Source organism: Alligator sinensis, unplaced genomic scaffold (genome assembly GCF_000455745.1).
Source record: "Alligator sinensis unplaced genomic scaffold, ASM45574v1 scaffold62_1, whole genome shotgun sequence".
Taxonomy (NCBI): domain Eukaryota; kingdom Metazoa; phylum Chordata; order Crocodylia; family Alligatoridae; genus Alligator; species Alligator sinensis.
Genome location: NW_005842093.1, coordinates 2,447,217 through 2,460,595, shown reverse-complemented (window position 1 = coordinate 2,460,595; position 13,379 = coordinate 2,447,217). Strand labels below are relative to the sequence as shown.

Genomic DNA, 13,379 nt, shown 5'->3' with positions numbered 1-13,379 from the left:
TTATGGTATGAGATATATTAGACCCTTTCCTTTTTTTTAGTTCCCTTTTCTTTTTGAACCAATTGGTTTTTAAATATGTCACTTAAACGTATAATCTGTGCCTTGAGTGGTTTGCTTCTGCTTTGTGTTTGAAGTGTAGCAAAACCATGAGCTGCAGTCAGGACTTGGCCTGTGACACTTCACTGGCTGTGCCTTAGAAATGGTAAAGTAAGAAAGCAATGGTAAGAAAGAAAGCATTTCATGTTGTTTTCTGTTCAAGTGTTAATGGTGCTGGCAGCTATTAACAGTCAGCTTCCAGAGAGGCAACCAGCAGTGCTATCAGAATTTTTTGGTTAATAGGGAGCTCAAATGTAACCGTAGAATCTGTATATTCATTTGATTCTGGCAGCTGTGGAAGCTATTTCTGGCATATGGATTTTCAGGTATTTTTCTTGTGAGGAGTAAATATGGGCTACTTCACTTCTAAAAGAACAGTAGAAGGAAAGCAGGGTAAAAAATGCATTGTTTTTGTAACTTACCCTGCTAATGGTGGTTATGTCGCAAACAGCCTAGAAAATGAAGATAATACGCTTGGTCCATGCTAATGAACATATCAGTCCAAACAGTAACTGCAGGACTTGCTCCAGCAGAAATAAATGTGCCTTCCGTGAAATGTGACTTCATTTAAGCTGTGAGACTGTTTTATAAGGAGCTGAGAGACGCATGCAATATTCGCATTCTGCGAACTGGAAATGGTACGGTTCTAGTACTGTGCTAATTCCGATATTGCACAGCTGATGCAAACTTGTCTGTAATTACTGCTTTCTGATGGAATTGTTGAGCACTGACTGTTTTATGAGATCATTTCATACACTATGAAGGAATAAGCGAGGCAGTGAAAACTGATTAATCCCTTTCTTTTCACTGTCTCTTATTATGAGATTCAAGGGGCACTCAGTAAGTTAATTTCTTTGTGCCTTCAATTTACCCAGTAAACCCCTTTCAAAGTACAATGGTGTAACTCTGGAGAAACTGAGAGCAGGATTTGGCCCACTGAAATTTAAGAACATCACATCCAGAAGCAACAGAAATAATATGTATTTATGAGCCTATGGAAATAATTACACTGGAGATGATCAAAATGTTACTGTGACTGGAATTTTAAAATGGTCCGATCTGGTTATGACCACTAATAACATGTGTAGCTAAGCAAGATAAGGATAATCAACACTTCAAACTGCTCAGCTAGGCATGAATAAATTCTCTTCCCTAGCCCTTCTTCTCCCTGCTACGGCGTTGCACAATTGTTTCAGTGCAGGATGAAAGGCTTTCACCATCCTCTGAAATATAAATTACTATCTTCTCCCCTGTCAGAGGGACTGTAGGTCACCAGGATAGATAGATATCAGTGCTCTTATCCAGTATGACTGTTCCTGCAGGACTGCAAGCTTTGGGGGCACTGCTGATGCCTTTTTTCCCCATGAGATTTACTTTTTGCTCCCTCCCGCTTCTTCTCCCTTGCTCTGCCTTATTCTCAAGAAAGTGAATTCTGGTCACAACCAGATGTGAGATTTGCAGGTGCTGAGCATGTTTCTCTGTAATTCCTGCGTTTAGTATATTTTCCTCTTCATTGGTATCAATTGGTGTCCCAGTATTAATGTTGGCTGTTTCCTCTGCATAATCAAGCAGTTGAACAGAAATTTACCTATCACCATTACCGCCCTGAACACAACCAAATGTTTCAAGTAGGAAGTGAGCCTGAGACAAAGGCCTGTATCACTTAAACCTGAAGAAATGAGTGTTCACTTTGTAGCCGGTTTTGAACACACTCCTTTCTATGTGTTGAACTGTAGGTTGATCTGTCAAGCCCACAAGCCTGATCCTGAAATTCTTCTGCTCATTGAACTTCCAGTTTGCCAGCTTTGAAGGGTCTGAATTCAGAGGGCCTGCAATGTCAACCACACAGAGAATAATGTTCCGCAGTCTAGAAGTGAATTCTATTCAAGTTAAAGCCAAGCATGTGCACCTTGCTCTGCAGTCTTGTCCTTTGCCCTCAGACCTCATGGTGTTACTAACAAATGCGCATTTTTCACAAACACAAGAGAAACCCTGCAGCGGTATTCCACCAGCTCCTCATTCCATTCACCCCCAAGGGAAGAGCTATTAAGATCCTAGCATGGGGAAGAATATCAGCCCTTTATAGGCTCTGTCTTCACATAGATACCCTCTTATTTTAGTTTTTTCTTTCCACTGAAACCCACTGAAACACCTATGAAAATCATTATGGATGTCAACAGAAAGGGTGCAGACACATAATATGATTCTTATGGAGCAGTTTACTTGGGGTTTTACTCTGTAGTCAGGAGCAAACACATGACCATGTCTCTCAACCTGGATTGTGCTATTATAGTGCCTGACCATTCGGTGGTATGCAGCCAGTTTGCATTGAGCAAATGGCTGCCTCAGTATGAAACTAGGTAAGGTAGGTGGACACTTGACCAGTACTCCACTGTAAGTGTAACTGGAATATAGTTAGTTCCTCCTTAAATTTTGATAGATGCCTTTACTCCAGTGTGGAGTGACATAGTACTTGTCAGGATGTTCTTGTCGTGTCCAGTCTGCTTTTACCAAAGAATGCAATTGGCTTTCCCAGCAGAAAAAAGGCATGTGTCCACACCTAACAGGTGATATTTGGATGTGTCCCCCTACCTCTGATCATGAAAGTGGGTATCCAAGAATAAGACTAGTGCATGTAGAAAACATGTTCTACTTTAGTACCATCTGAGTCATCATTTTCCACCTATACCCAGAGTTCCCTCTCCAAATCTCAGGTGCAGAGAAGAATGGAATTTTGAATGCCAGTGAGACTTCTAATGAAGCTCTTTAAAATGTTGATCTTCTAATAGCTCCCTTTGCCATCTTGCCTGCTGACTAGACTAAGCCATCTTCCCCACACAATTTATGAGGCCTTGTATTCAGAGCAGGCACATGACAGACCCAACTTCTGTCATGCTGTTTCAGCATGCATTGTCTACTTTCTTGTGATGTGCTCAGTGAGTCATAGCTGAGGCCCTGGGCAAATGTTCAATTAAAGTCGTGATGGGATCTGATCTATGATCCCAACAATTGCTTTTCCTGCCATTCCACACATGCATGGCTGGAGATGTGACTATGGGATTGGGGATTAGATCCCAATTGCATCCTCTTGCTGTTGCAGGGGGAGCTCAGGTTCATGATCCCCCTGTACCAGCAGGTAGCAAGCCAAGGGGGCCAGTTTTCCCATGGCTCAGAGCACCAGTTAGTTGATCTGTACTCCCAGCCTTGGGGGCAAATTGAAGCCTTGAAGGGATCCTGTGTGCTCCAGAGGCTGGGAGCAACCACATATTCAGTTTAAGGTACAATGAAAACCAGCCACAGAGTTATTACACATTTTTTGTAATAACTTGGTGGCTTATTCTCTGTTTTATTACATCATTAATTGCTTGAACATGTGGCCAGATTACTGCTTAAGACACAATTAACTGGCTCAAGTAAAATGGAGTACTGCTATGGTGTGAAAGGAAGAGGGAAGGCTTCTTTCATTTTTGGAGTAATTGTACAAGACTCAGTGGTGAAAAAGATTTGTGAACTCTGCAGGGGGTTGGCCTACAGCAGACCAAAATTGATTGCAGTCTTTCCATTCTCTCTGTCGTCTTTGGATGAGGCCCCATATGTTCCTTGGAACAAGCTGTCAGGTTGTGGAACCTAGTACCTAAGGGTACTTTTACACATGCTCCAAGGGGGCAGGGGGAAGCACTTTAATTAGACTGGTTCTTGGAGTGGTTCTAATTAAAGTGCTGCAGCACCTCATGCATCAGCATCCCCATGCCTAAAAATCATGGCAGGGGCATAAAGCTTGTTTGACGAGCTTTAGTTCAAGCACCCCCACTGCCATTTTGAAGCATGGGGACACTGATACAGGAGATGCAGGAGGCTGCTGGAGCATGGTAATTACTACGCTCCAGCAGACTCAGTTAATCGAGTCTGCTCCGACACGCTGTAATTATAGCATGTCAGAGCAGCCTCCCCACTCACATACAGGCACCCTATACCTTTATTAGTTGCATGTGTACTGAATGGATGTATTCCAGTTTTGAGGGAAATGATCCTTGTCAAAGAGATCCAACCCTGGAGAGAGCACTATTGTGCCTGGTGAATGATCTGGAGAAAAGTATGTCACTGGTTATGGGGGGTAGTGCATTACTATTTTTAATATGTTAATCTAATCTTCATAAATAAGTACTTTTTTTTAATTGCAAATACTAGTATTTGAGTATTTAAACCTTTCCCATTTTAGTTGTTAAAACTGAGTCTTGGGTCATACAAAAACATTTATGAATGGGCTTGGTTTTATTCCTGCGAGTAAACCCATGAATCTAATTGGGAATACCGTTTTAAAGAAAGTTAGATGTGTATTTATGATTTTCTGGGGTTTGGGATGTGGACATCAGCACACTCCTTACTTGGAAGAGTTTATGTTATCTGGAAATATGGGTCAATCCTGTTTGAGTTAATTGCTGTCTTAATTGAGACTGTAGGCCTGATCCAGAGGCCATTGAAACCAATGGTAAGACTTTGATTGAGTTCAGTAAGTTTGGGTGATATTCTGAGTGTTTTTTAAGGTTCTAATAAAGCTAAGATAGACTATATTGTATCTAGTGTGCATTAGAGGCAGGGCTTTTATATAAATATAATGTTCACATAATATAGCAATACTTAAAATAATAATGACAGTAAGTATACTTCCTTTCATGTGAAAGAGGTAAAGAAAAGTACCTGGCCAATACAGTACCATTAATCTATTCTCTTTTCTCCTTTCTCTCTTTACTTCTCTCTCTACAATAGAAGTGGAACAAAAAGGTAATTAAATACCTTTCAAATTATATATATTACTTATTTATAGGATAAGTTATTTAACAGTTTAACGTTTTAGTTGAAATATCTGTCATTAATTCTCACTTATTTTTCGCTGAAGTTTATTTAGTATCTCTGCTGCTCAACTTCTCTAGATAACATACTCTTCCTAAAAAGATTTACAGTGTCAGTTGCCTTGGTTAAACTTCTATTTTAAGGTTGTAAAATAATTTCTCTCTCTCCTGCCCCTCACAAAGAGGCCTTCCAGGCACTATTCCCTATTCCCCAGCTGCAATAGGTAGCTGTTCTGACTCCAATAAAGCTAAGCTTCTTTATACCAGCTGCAAATCTAGCCCACAACTTCCTGTATCTTCTGAATTCATGATTGTCTCATGCTAGTTTCTCTTTTCTGAGGACTTCACCCATTATGAATTGTTTAACAGAAGTGATATCCTTCTAAGCAGTGAATGTGCATTCAGCTATCCCATCTGCCAGCACTATGCTAACAAATATATCTCATAGGATGCTTCTGCTGGGCCATAATCATGCCATTATTATTCACACAAGATCATTGGCTTAATTTTAAAGTGATAAGGCCCATCCAACTCCCACTCAAGTCAGTGGTAGAGCTCCCATTGACTTCATGTGTTAAATCAGACCCTCAATGTTGTTTGCAGAGCACAACCAGCAATAGGCTGGTCTTCCAGTTGTATCTGCACAAGCTCAGATATCCACCCAGTACCCTCTTGCTTTGAATCAATAATTTAGAAAAAAGGTTTTATTAGTTTTTTTTTTACCTCAGTTTGTTTTAATAAATAAGATCCACAACACTCCTGATACAGCAGTCTCCCTGTAGTTGCAGTGTTTTCTTCCCTTCATGGATATACATAACTCTGGTATATGAGAGTTATTTTTTATGTATTATGGGGGAATAGAAACTGTACTGCACAGTGGCTCACTGTGGCATTCTGTAGCCATTTTACCTTTCACCTGGCTGTGCTCTGGCCATTCTTCTTTGCACTATGTCATAATGCCCAGTAATCTCTTACCTTATCAGTCACAGGAAAGATGAGTGTTCTTTCAGTTCCTACAGCCACAAAGCATAGAGCAAGTCTTTTCCCTGCCTCTATGCATGCAGCATATCACACTCGAACTCAAGTGAGCCATCTGAACCCTTTACCTCTCTGATTCTGAAGTCTGAGCAGCAAAGCGCCACAGCTAGTCAAATGTTCCTATATACTCTTCTCATTTAACAATAGAAGGTACATGTTTTTAAGTGTAAATACTACTATATTTAACAGGACATTTTAACTGATTAAAATCTAGACCTTGGGTTCCTCTCCAGTGAACTTATTTCTTTTCCTTCCTCTTTCCTTTCTTCCTTCCTTACCTTCTGCTTTTTCCTTACAGTATTCACCCATCATTCATTTTTAATTGTGTGGACTGCATGTTCTGTGTGTTGTGTAGACCTCTGAAAGCTTTATTGCTAGTTATGCTACTGGCCTGTAGTAAGGTATCCCCCCCCCCTCCCCCATTTGCTTTAAATGTTCTTTTGAGTTGCTGAGGGATTTGCCTCTGCTTTGCTATAGTACCTTTTAAATATTTAAATTCACCTGGGCTGTAAGGGTGGGATTTTTTTTTATTAGACTTTATTTTATTATTTCCATTTCTAGGGCATACTTCAGCAGGCTATTCAAAGTAAATATGTGGAACAGTTTCCCAGGAATATACTCCATTCACCTACTAGGTATAGATCTACAGTACAGTATAAACTGAAAATATAAACCCATGAACCCTTTGGGAATACATATTCATTTCAGAGTTTACAAAGATGAATGGTCCAAGTAAGTACACCCGTAAAAATAGATTCCAAAAGCTATAAGAAAATGAACTGATGCTCATAGAGAAGATAGCAAAAATCAATATGAAGGAGCATGCCCTGTTCTAGACAGGATAATCTACAATTACAGAAAATGTATTGTGGGGTTCCTTTTGATCTTGATCATACTCCACTGTAGAACTGTGAACTATTACAAGTTCATTCCAGAGCAGTAGGACTATCATTAACTTTCTCTTCTTTTGTTTTGTTTTTAACTCTTTTTCCCTCCAACAGTTTTTCTTTGTCCTGGACTACTAAAAGGAGTATACCAGAGTGAACATTTATTTGAGTCAGACCACCAGTCTGGGGCGTGGTGTAAGGATCCTCTTCAGGCTTCTGACAAGATCTACTACATGCCTTGGACCCCATACAGAACTGACACCCTGACAGAATACTCTTCCAAGGATGATTTCATTGCTGGGAGACCCACTACGACATACAAGCTCCCTCACCGGGTGGACGGCACAGGATTTGTGGTATATGATGGGGCTTTGTTCTTCAACAAGGAGCGAACCAGGAACATAGTCAAATTTGACTTACGGACAAGGATAAAGAGTGGAGAAGCTATCATAGCAAATGCTAATTACCATGACACTTCCCCCTATCGATGGGGGGGCAAGTCTGATATAGACCTGGCTGTGGATGAGAATGGCCTGTGGGTAATCTATGCAACAGAACAAAACAATGGCAAAATTGTCATTAGCCAGTTAAACCCTTACACATTAAGGATTGAAGGGACATGGGATACGGCGTATGACAAACGGTCAGCTTCCAATGCTTTCATGATTTGTGGGATTCTATACGTGGTGAAGTCTGTGTATGAGGACGATGACAACGAAGCTACAGGGAATAAAATAGACTACATTTACAACACTGACCAAAGCAAGGATAGTATGGTGGATGTTCCCTTTCCAAACTCATATCAGTACATTGCCGCTGTGGATTATAATCCCAGGGACAACCTCCTTTATGTATGGAACAACTATCATGTGGTGAAGTATTCTTTGGATTTTGGACCCCTGGACAGCAGAGCAGGTAAGGGTCTCTGGTAAGCCTTGCTTGTGGCATCCCTGAAGCTATTTTTCATTCTGTTGTCCCCAAGCATTTTGTGCTATTTACAGATCTTTTTATATGATTCATCAAATGTGGGTGGCTGTGTGACTAAAGACCCATTTGTGAGACCCTCCATACTTAACTGCTCAGTATTAAAAGGGGAAGTTTTATGCTGTGCAGAACATTTTCTTTATAGCTTACTCTGAAAATAAATGGAAATAGGAATGAATTTTCAGTGATAAACCTGAGCCACTGTCTACACATCCAAGTCCTTGCTCATATCATCAGATCTACCAACAATATTGTTTGTTTAATTATATTTTTTCCATCCACTTTATTTTTCTTTGATTTTGTGAGCATTCCCATAAATCACAGCTCAGAAGAAGCTGTTTTTGCAACTATCATGTAGTAGATCCTCAGCTGTCTTAAATTAGCACAGTTCTGTAAGAGTAAGTGGAACTTTCCCCCTTTACACATACACATACACTCTCACACACTCGTGTCAACACGTGCACAATTTGTTCGGCATCTGATGTGTTAATGGCTGATTTCATTGTAGTTAAAACGGACAAAATAATCTGTGTTGTTTTTTTTTTTTTCCTCTGTGTGTATGTATATGGATGATTTGTTGGGGGATGCAGGGGACATGTGCTGCTGTTCCATTTAAAACAGCTTGGACAGGTTATATTGTTTAAATTTTGACAGAAGGAAATTTTACTCCATCTCTCCAAGGCTGAAGACTGGGCTTCAGAAACCACAGTGATGTTTTTGGTGAAATTGTTCATTAACTAAGACCAAATTCTTCCTTGTTATATAAACAGAAATCCACATTTGCTTCTATGTCAGCAAAGTGCCATATGACAATTTGGTTTGAACTCACCAAATAGTGCTGGGTCCTCAAAATTATTTTCCTTTACATTTGAAATGGGTTACTCCTACATACAAACTTTATGTAATAATGGTTGGCATTCATTTTCTCTCTGTCAGATTCTATCTTTCCAAAATACTGAAGAGGTAACAAGAAAGGCAGAATTAATATAATTTAGAAGATAACACATTTAATTAGCAACATATTTTTTTCTTTCAAAGTGTTACATTTCTATTAAATATCATGATAAAAAAGACTAAAGTAGTAACTGAATAGAGCCAGGTCATTAGCTTGCAAGAGAGGAGTGATACGGTGCTTTGATCCCTTTGTGTCTTTTTTCTTTCCATATGTGACTGTCATCACTATAAAAAAAGAAAGTAGATAAAGAGATTTTAAAAGAAATTGTGATTCTGGAAAACTTTCAGGAAGCAGAAATCAAATTAATTTCTGACTCCATAGCAAAATGCAAGGAAAAGGAGGCAAAGAGAATGTAGGTACATGAGGCAAAAGATCAGAACTATGAGAAGGAAGAAAATTGGAAGGTATTGATCTATGAAGGATTTCAGATGGGGAAAGGGTGAAGTAATACTTTTCATTCTCACAAGTTAATGATGAGCACATACTTTTTGAGCGGTGGAGTGAAGCAGAGTAATATGTGAGTTATTGGTCATCCCAAAAGAGTGAAAATCAATTGCCCTCCTTTTTTTATTCTAGTGTGTTTCTATCCTTTCTGAGGAATCTTTTCCATATACTTTAAGAACTTCTCTGCTGCCCCCTTCTCATGTGCTGTCTGTTGCCAGTTACTGAATCTGTTAAAAAAAATTAATCCTACAACCAGTGAAAGAAGATGAGGTTTTGTGAACAAATGCAGTCTCAGATGTTTTTGTTTTTGGTTTAATTATTTTTACCAGATCTTGAGCTGAAAACACCAAATTTAGAGCTGAAGTTATATTGAACACTGTACCGTGTTTAGAGCAATTTAGATAACACACTTCGATTTACCTTATTGTAGAGGTAAAAGCTGGCCATGCTTTTTGGATGTGGACTTGAAGATCCCCTAAGAGCAGAAATATTTAGGTGAATTAAAAAATAAGGCAAGATATACAGTTGGAAGTAGGAATAGTTCTTTTGCAGTGAATGGGCAAGACTAAATATTTATTTTGGAAAATGGTAACAATTAAGAACAGTAGAACATGACAGCTGTCATACTTAGACCACAGTGTCTCTCACAGTGGCAAAGACTGGATGGTAACGGGAAGAGTGGTGAAGCAGGGCCTATGCAGCTACCAGCAGTCAGAGGCATAGGAAGTCCCAAGTTTGAGGTTGCATCTCTAACTATTATATTTATATGTATTGATGGATCTGGCCTCCATGAGCTTCTCTAATTTCCTTCTAAACCTGGTTGAATTAGCAGCCTCCCCAACATCCTGTGAGGATTATTTGAGAATCACATCAGGGCATTTTTTCAGTAATCTAGTGGTTTTGGCAAGGGAATGTAGCCCGTTTTCCTGTTCTGTGAAGTTCTCTGGCAATCAGTGTATGACAGCATCCCAGACACATTGTCTTCCAATGATATCAGAGAAATGTGGCTTGACTGGGATATCTGGGATGACGGATCTTGCAAAATGATGCCTTCTTGAATAGAGAGCTGGGACTGGGGAAGGCTCTTCTCAGGGAAGGAAAGTAAAACTAACAAGAACTGAAGGAATTTAGTTTGCTGCTCACTTCCCAGCATAGCCTGACTTGTGGGAACATTGTTCAGATTGTTAGTCAAGGAGCATCGCTTCTTCCACTGGGTGAGTGGGCAAGTAGGATTTTGCTGGATCAGTGCATTTGTATGTGTGCTCATGGATGGGGACATGAACTGTCATTTCCACTAGCTGTGTCTATGTATCTTTCCTTCCCTCATGAGTTCAGAGCCTGGTTCAATGCACATGGAAGTTGAGGGGTGTTTTTACATTGACATGAACCCACAGTGGAGCAGGCTCCAAAGCGTCACGTTTCCAAGGAACAGACAAGAGTTCAGAGAGTTGACAGCATTCACAGCTGTAGAAGTCTGGTGTGACCGAAGATTTCTTTTAAAGAAAAAAATAGTCTGGCCATTGTCATCTGTTTCTCCCCTGTATAAAAGTGCTTGGGTAGTGCAGTGTCCTTAGAATACATCAGCGTACAGGGATGGAAGAGTTCCTTAGCCCTATTCTGTTATAATTTAATACGAGCAAAATGTGTAAACAGGGTATGTTTAATTAAAAACACAAGGAAAAAAAATGTAAAATCAATGGGCAGAACAAATGGGTTGTTAAACACCAATTAGCAGTTTAGAAATGAGGCTTTGAAAAAACACAAAAATTGCCCACAACCAGGAGAGTGAGATATTGCATCACCTACGTAGCAAGTAGCACATTTGAGATCCATAGATACAAAGCCCAGGTGGTGAGGTCTTGGCTTTCCTGCAGACAAGCCTTGTTTCAACTTTCTCACAAAGCCAGCAGGAGAAAGAAATCTTAATTGTAGCACCTTTCATTTTTCTCCAGACTTCTAATTGAAAGGTGCATCTCTAAATATTGCTTTTGTACACAGTTCAAAGTGGTATTAAAAGAATCTTTAATTACAACCGGTCACTGAAATAATGGATCTGTCCTCTTTGAGGTGGATCAGTTGCAAAGGATCATGGGAATTTAAAATTTGGTCTCTGTGGTAGTTAAAAGTAATTGGAGAACATGTTGAAACCATAGCTCTGTAATAAAGTCAAGTGAAATTCAATTGAACTGGAGACAGCTAGTTCAGTGCTGTTCACAGAATAAAACCAAATATTGATTTTTCTAAAAAATACTTGTAATTAAGGTATGCATTTTAAGGAATTACCTTTCTTTGTTATGTTTGTCCAGGATTGGGTTCAATTACTGTAAAGGACTCTTTAAAAGCAACATCTCTTTAGGGCTCACAAAACCGATTGTTAACCCTGCTCTTCAGGAGGTGAGAGATGTGAGAGAGTCTCCTCGTGCTCATTGGTCTCTACATATTCAGTTCATTCATTTTATGTATATGCCTCCCTGTCCAACAAAGGCTCGAGGTGGCTTAAAATAAAAGTTCCGAATAACTTAAAAGAGGAGCATGACAAGAAAACAATGCAATGTAAAGGGGACTAGAATATCCAGATAAAATAGAGACCACTAAACAATACCTCAGCCTAGCTTTGTTTGTTGAATGCCTGTCCAAATAATACAACTGTTCCAAAAGATGTCTAGGCTCAGGCTCTGGCAGGCCTTTCTGTGTATGCACATGTCCCCTTGATCATTTCTTCTGCTTGAAAACAGTTGATGTTTTTTGTTTGGAGGGGGGCGGGGGTTGGTCTGCCCAGTTGAGAAGAAGTGATACTGAAAAGAACTCTGTGGCTCAATGAATATTCTTCTTAACAGATTGTCCAAAAAATTCCACAGTATGCATATTAGATTTAGTTTGGTTGCACCATTATGCCCCCCAGTCTTTTAGTGAGAAGAGAACCATATGTTACATGAAGTGAGGGGGATTGTTGGTTGTAGCCGTGTTGGCCTAAGGACATAGGCAGACAAGGTTCCTTGGGAACATGTGAAACCTTTTATTAGACCAACTAAAACATTGTTCTTTGCAAGCTTTTGGGCCCACACCCGCTTCTTCAGGCCTGAAGAAGGGTGTTTGTGCCCAAAATCTTGCAAATATATTTTTTTCCAACTCTTTACTTGATGTAATAAAAGATATCACATCTACGCAAAGAAACTTGTCTATCTATACATGAAGTGAAAATCTTTTCTACGTTGTCTTGGTCGTAACATTAATTTTTATCAACACCTTGTGGTAACTTAACCCACGTAAACAATATGGGGGAAGGAAGCAAATTCTGACCTTCCCTCTTCTTGCATTACTGGCATAGCATCATATGTGATGTTTGGACAGTGTCTGAGTGATCATTTTCTAATTTCTTTAATCCTTTTATACCAGACAATCAGGCATTGCTGCTGTCCTGGGCAGCAAAGAGACAAGAGCTCTGTGCAGCAAGTTTTTTTTGTTAGTATTTTAACGGCTGGAGATTCCGTAGCCCTGACTCATACAAGATGGCCTCAGTTATGCCATATAAGGGTCAGTCAGAAAGTACTTTCTCCTTTTTTTCTCAGTTATATATTATGTAAAAAATGTAATGTAAGTTGGGTACATTATCACTGAACACACAGGTTTTTTTTCAACATAGTCTTCCTCTCTGTCAGTGACCTTTTTTCCACTGGTGAACAAAAGCATGTATTCCAACAACATACAAGTCCTTGTCTTTATTGTGCAATCATTTTGCACAGCCTCCATCTCTTTGCTATCATTCCAAAAATGTTGACCTTGTAGTCTGCCCTTCAAGGCATGATGAAGATGGTAACTGGAGGGTGCAGGGTCCAGGCTGTACAAAGGATGGGGTAGCACAGTTCATCTAAACGATGAGATTGCCTGAATGCTCAAGCTGCTGCATGAGTAAGCTTTATTGTGCAAGAAGCAGCACCTTGGGATGGGCCCTTTGCATGAAATATTTCAGTTTCTTTAAGGTTTTGATGTATGTCTTTGAATTGACTGTGGATTCCTTGGGCAAGAAGTCAACAAGAACACTTTGCATGTCCCAGAACATAAATATTAAGAGGCATTACTTTCTGAGCGGCCTTCACATTTTCAGACCAGTGTTAAAGGCAGGGC

At 39.7% G+C, this 13,379-nt stretch overlaps 1 protein-coding gene across 1 annotated transcript in view; it reads left to right on the top strand.

Moving 5' to 3' along the window:
- Window positions 1-2,358: 2,358 nt before the first annotated feature.
- The window catches only part of ADGRL3 (adhesion G protein-coupled receptor L3), a 312,615-nt gene continuing 301,594 nt past the window's right edge, over window positions 2,359-13,379 (top strand). Inside the window, exons 1-4 of the mRNA XM_014520156.2 lie at window positions 2,359-2,456; window positions 4,557-4,606; window positions 4,864-4,878; window positions 6,986-7,786. Coding sequence (XP_014375642.1) covers window positions 2,359-2,456; window positions 4,557-4,606; window positions 4,864-4,878; window positions 6,986-7,786 — 964 coding nt within the window. The remainder of the gene's footprint in view (window positions 2,457-4,556; window positions 4,607-4,863; window positions 4,879-6,985; window positions 7,787-13,379) is intronic.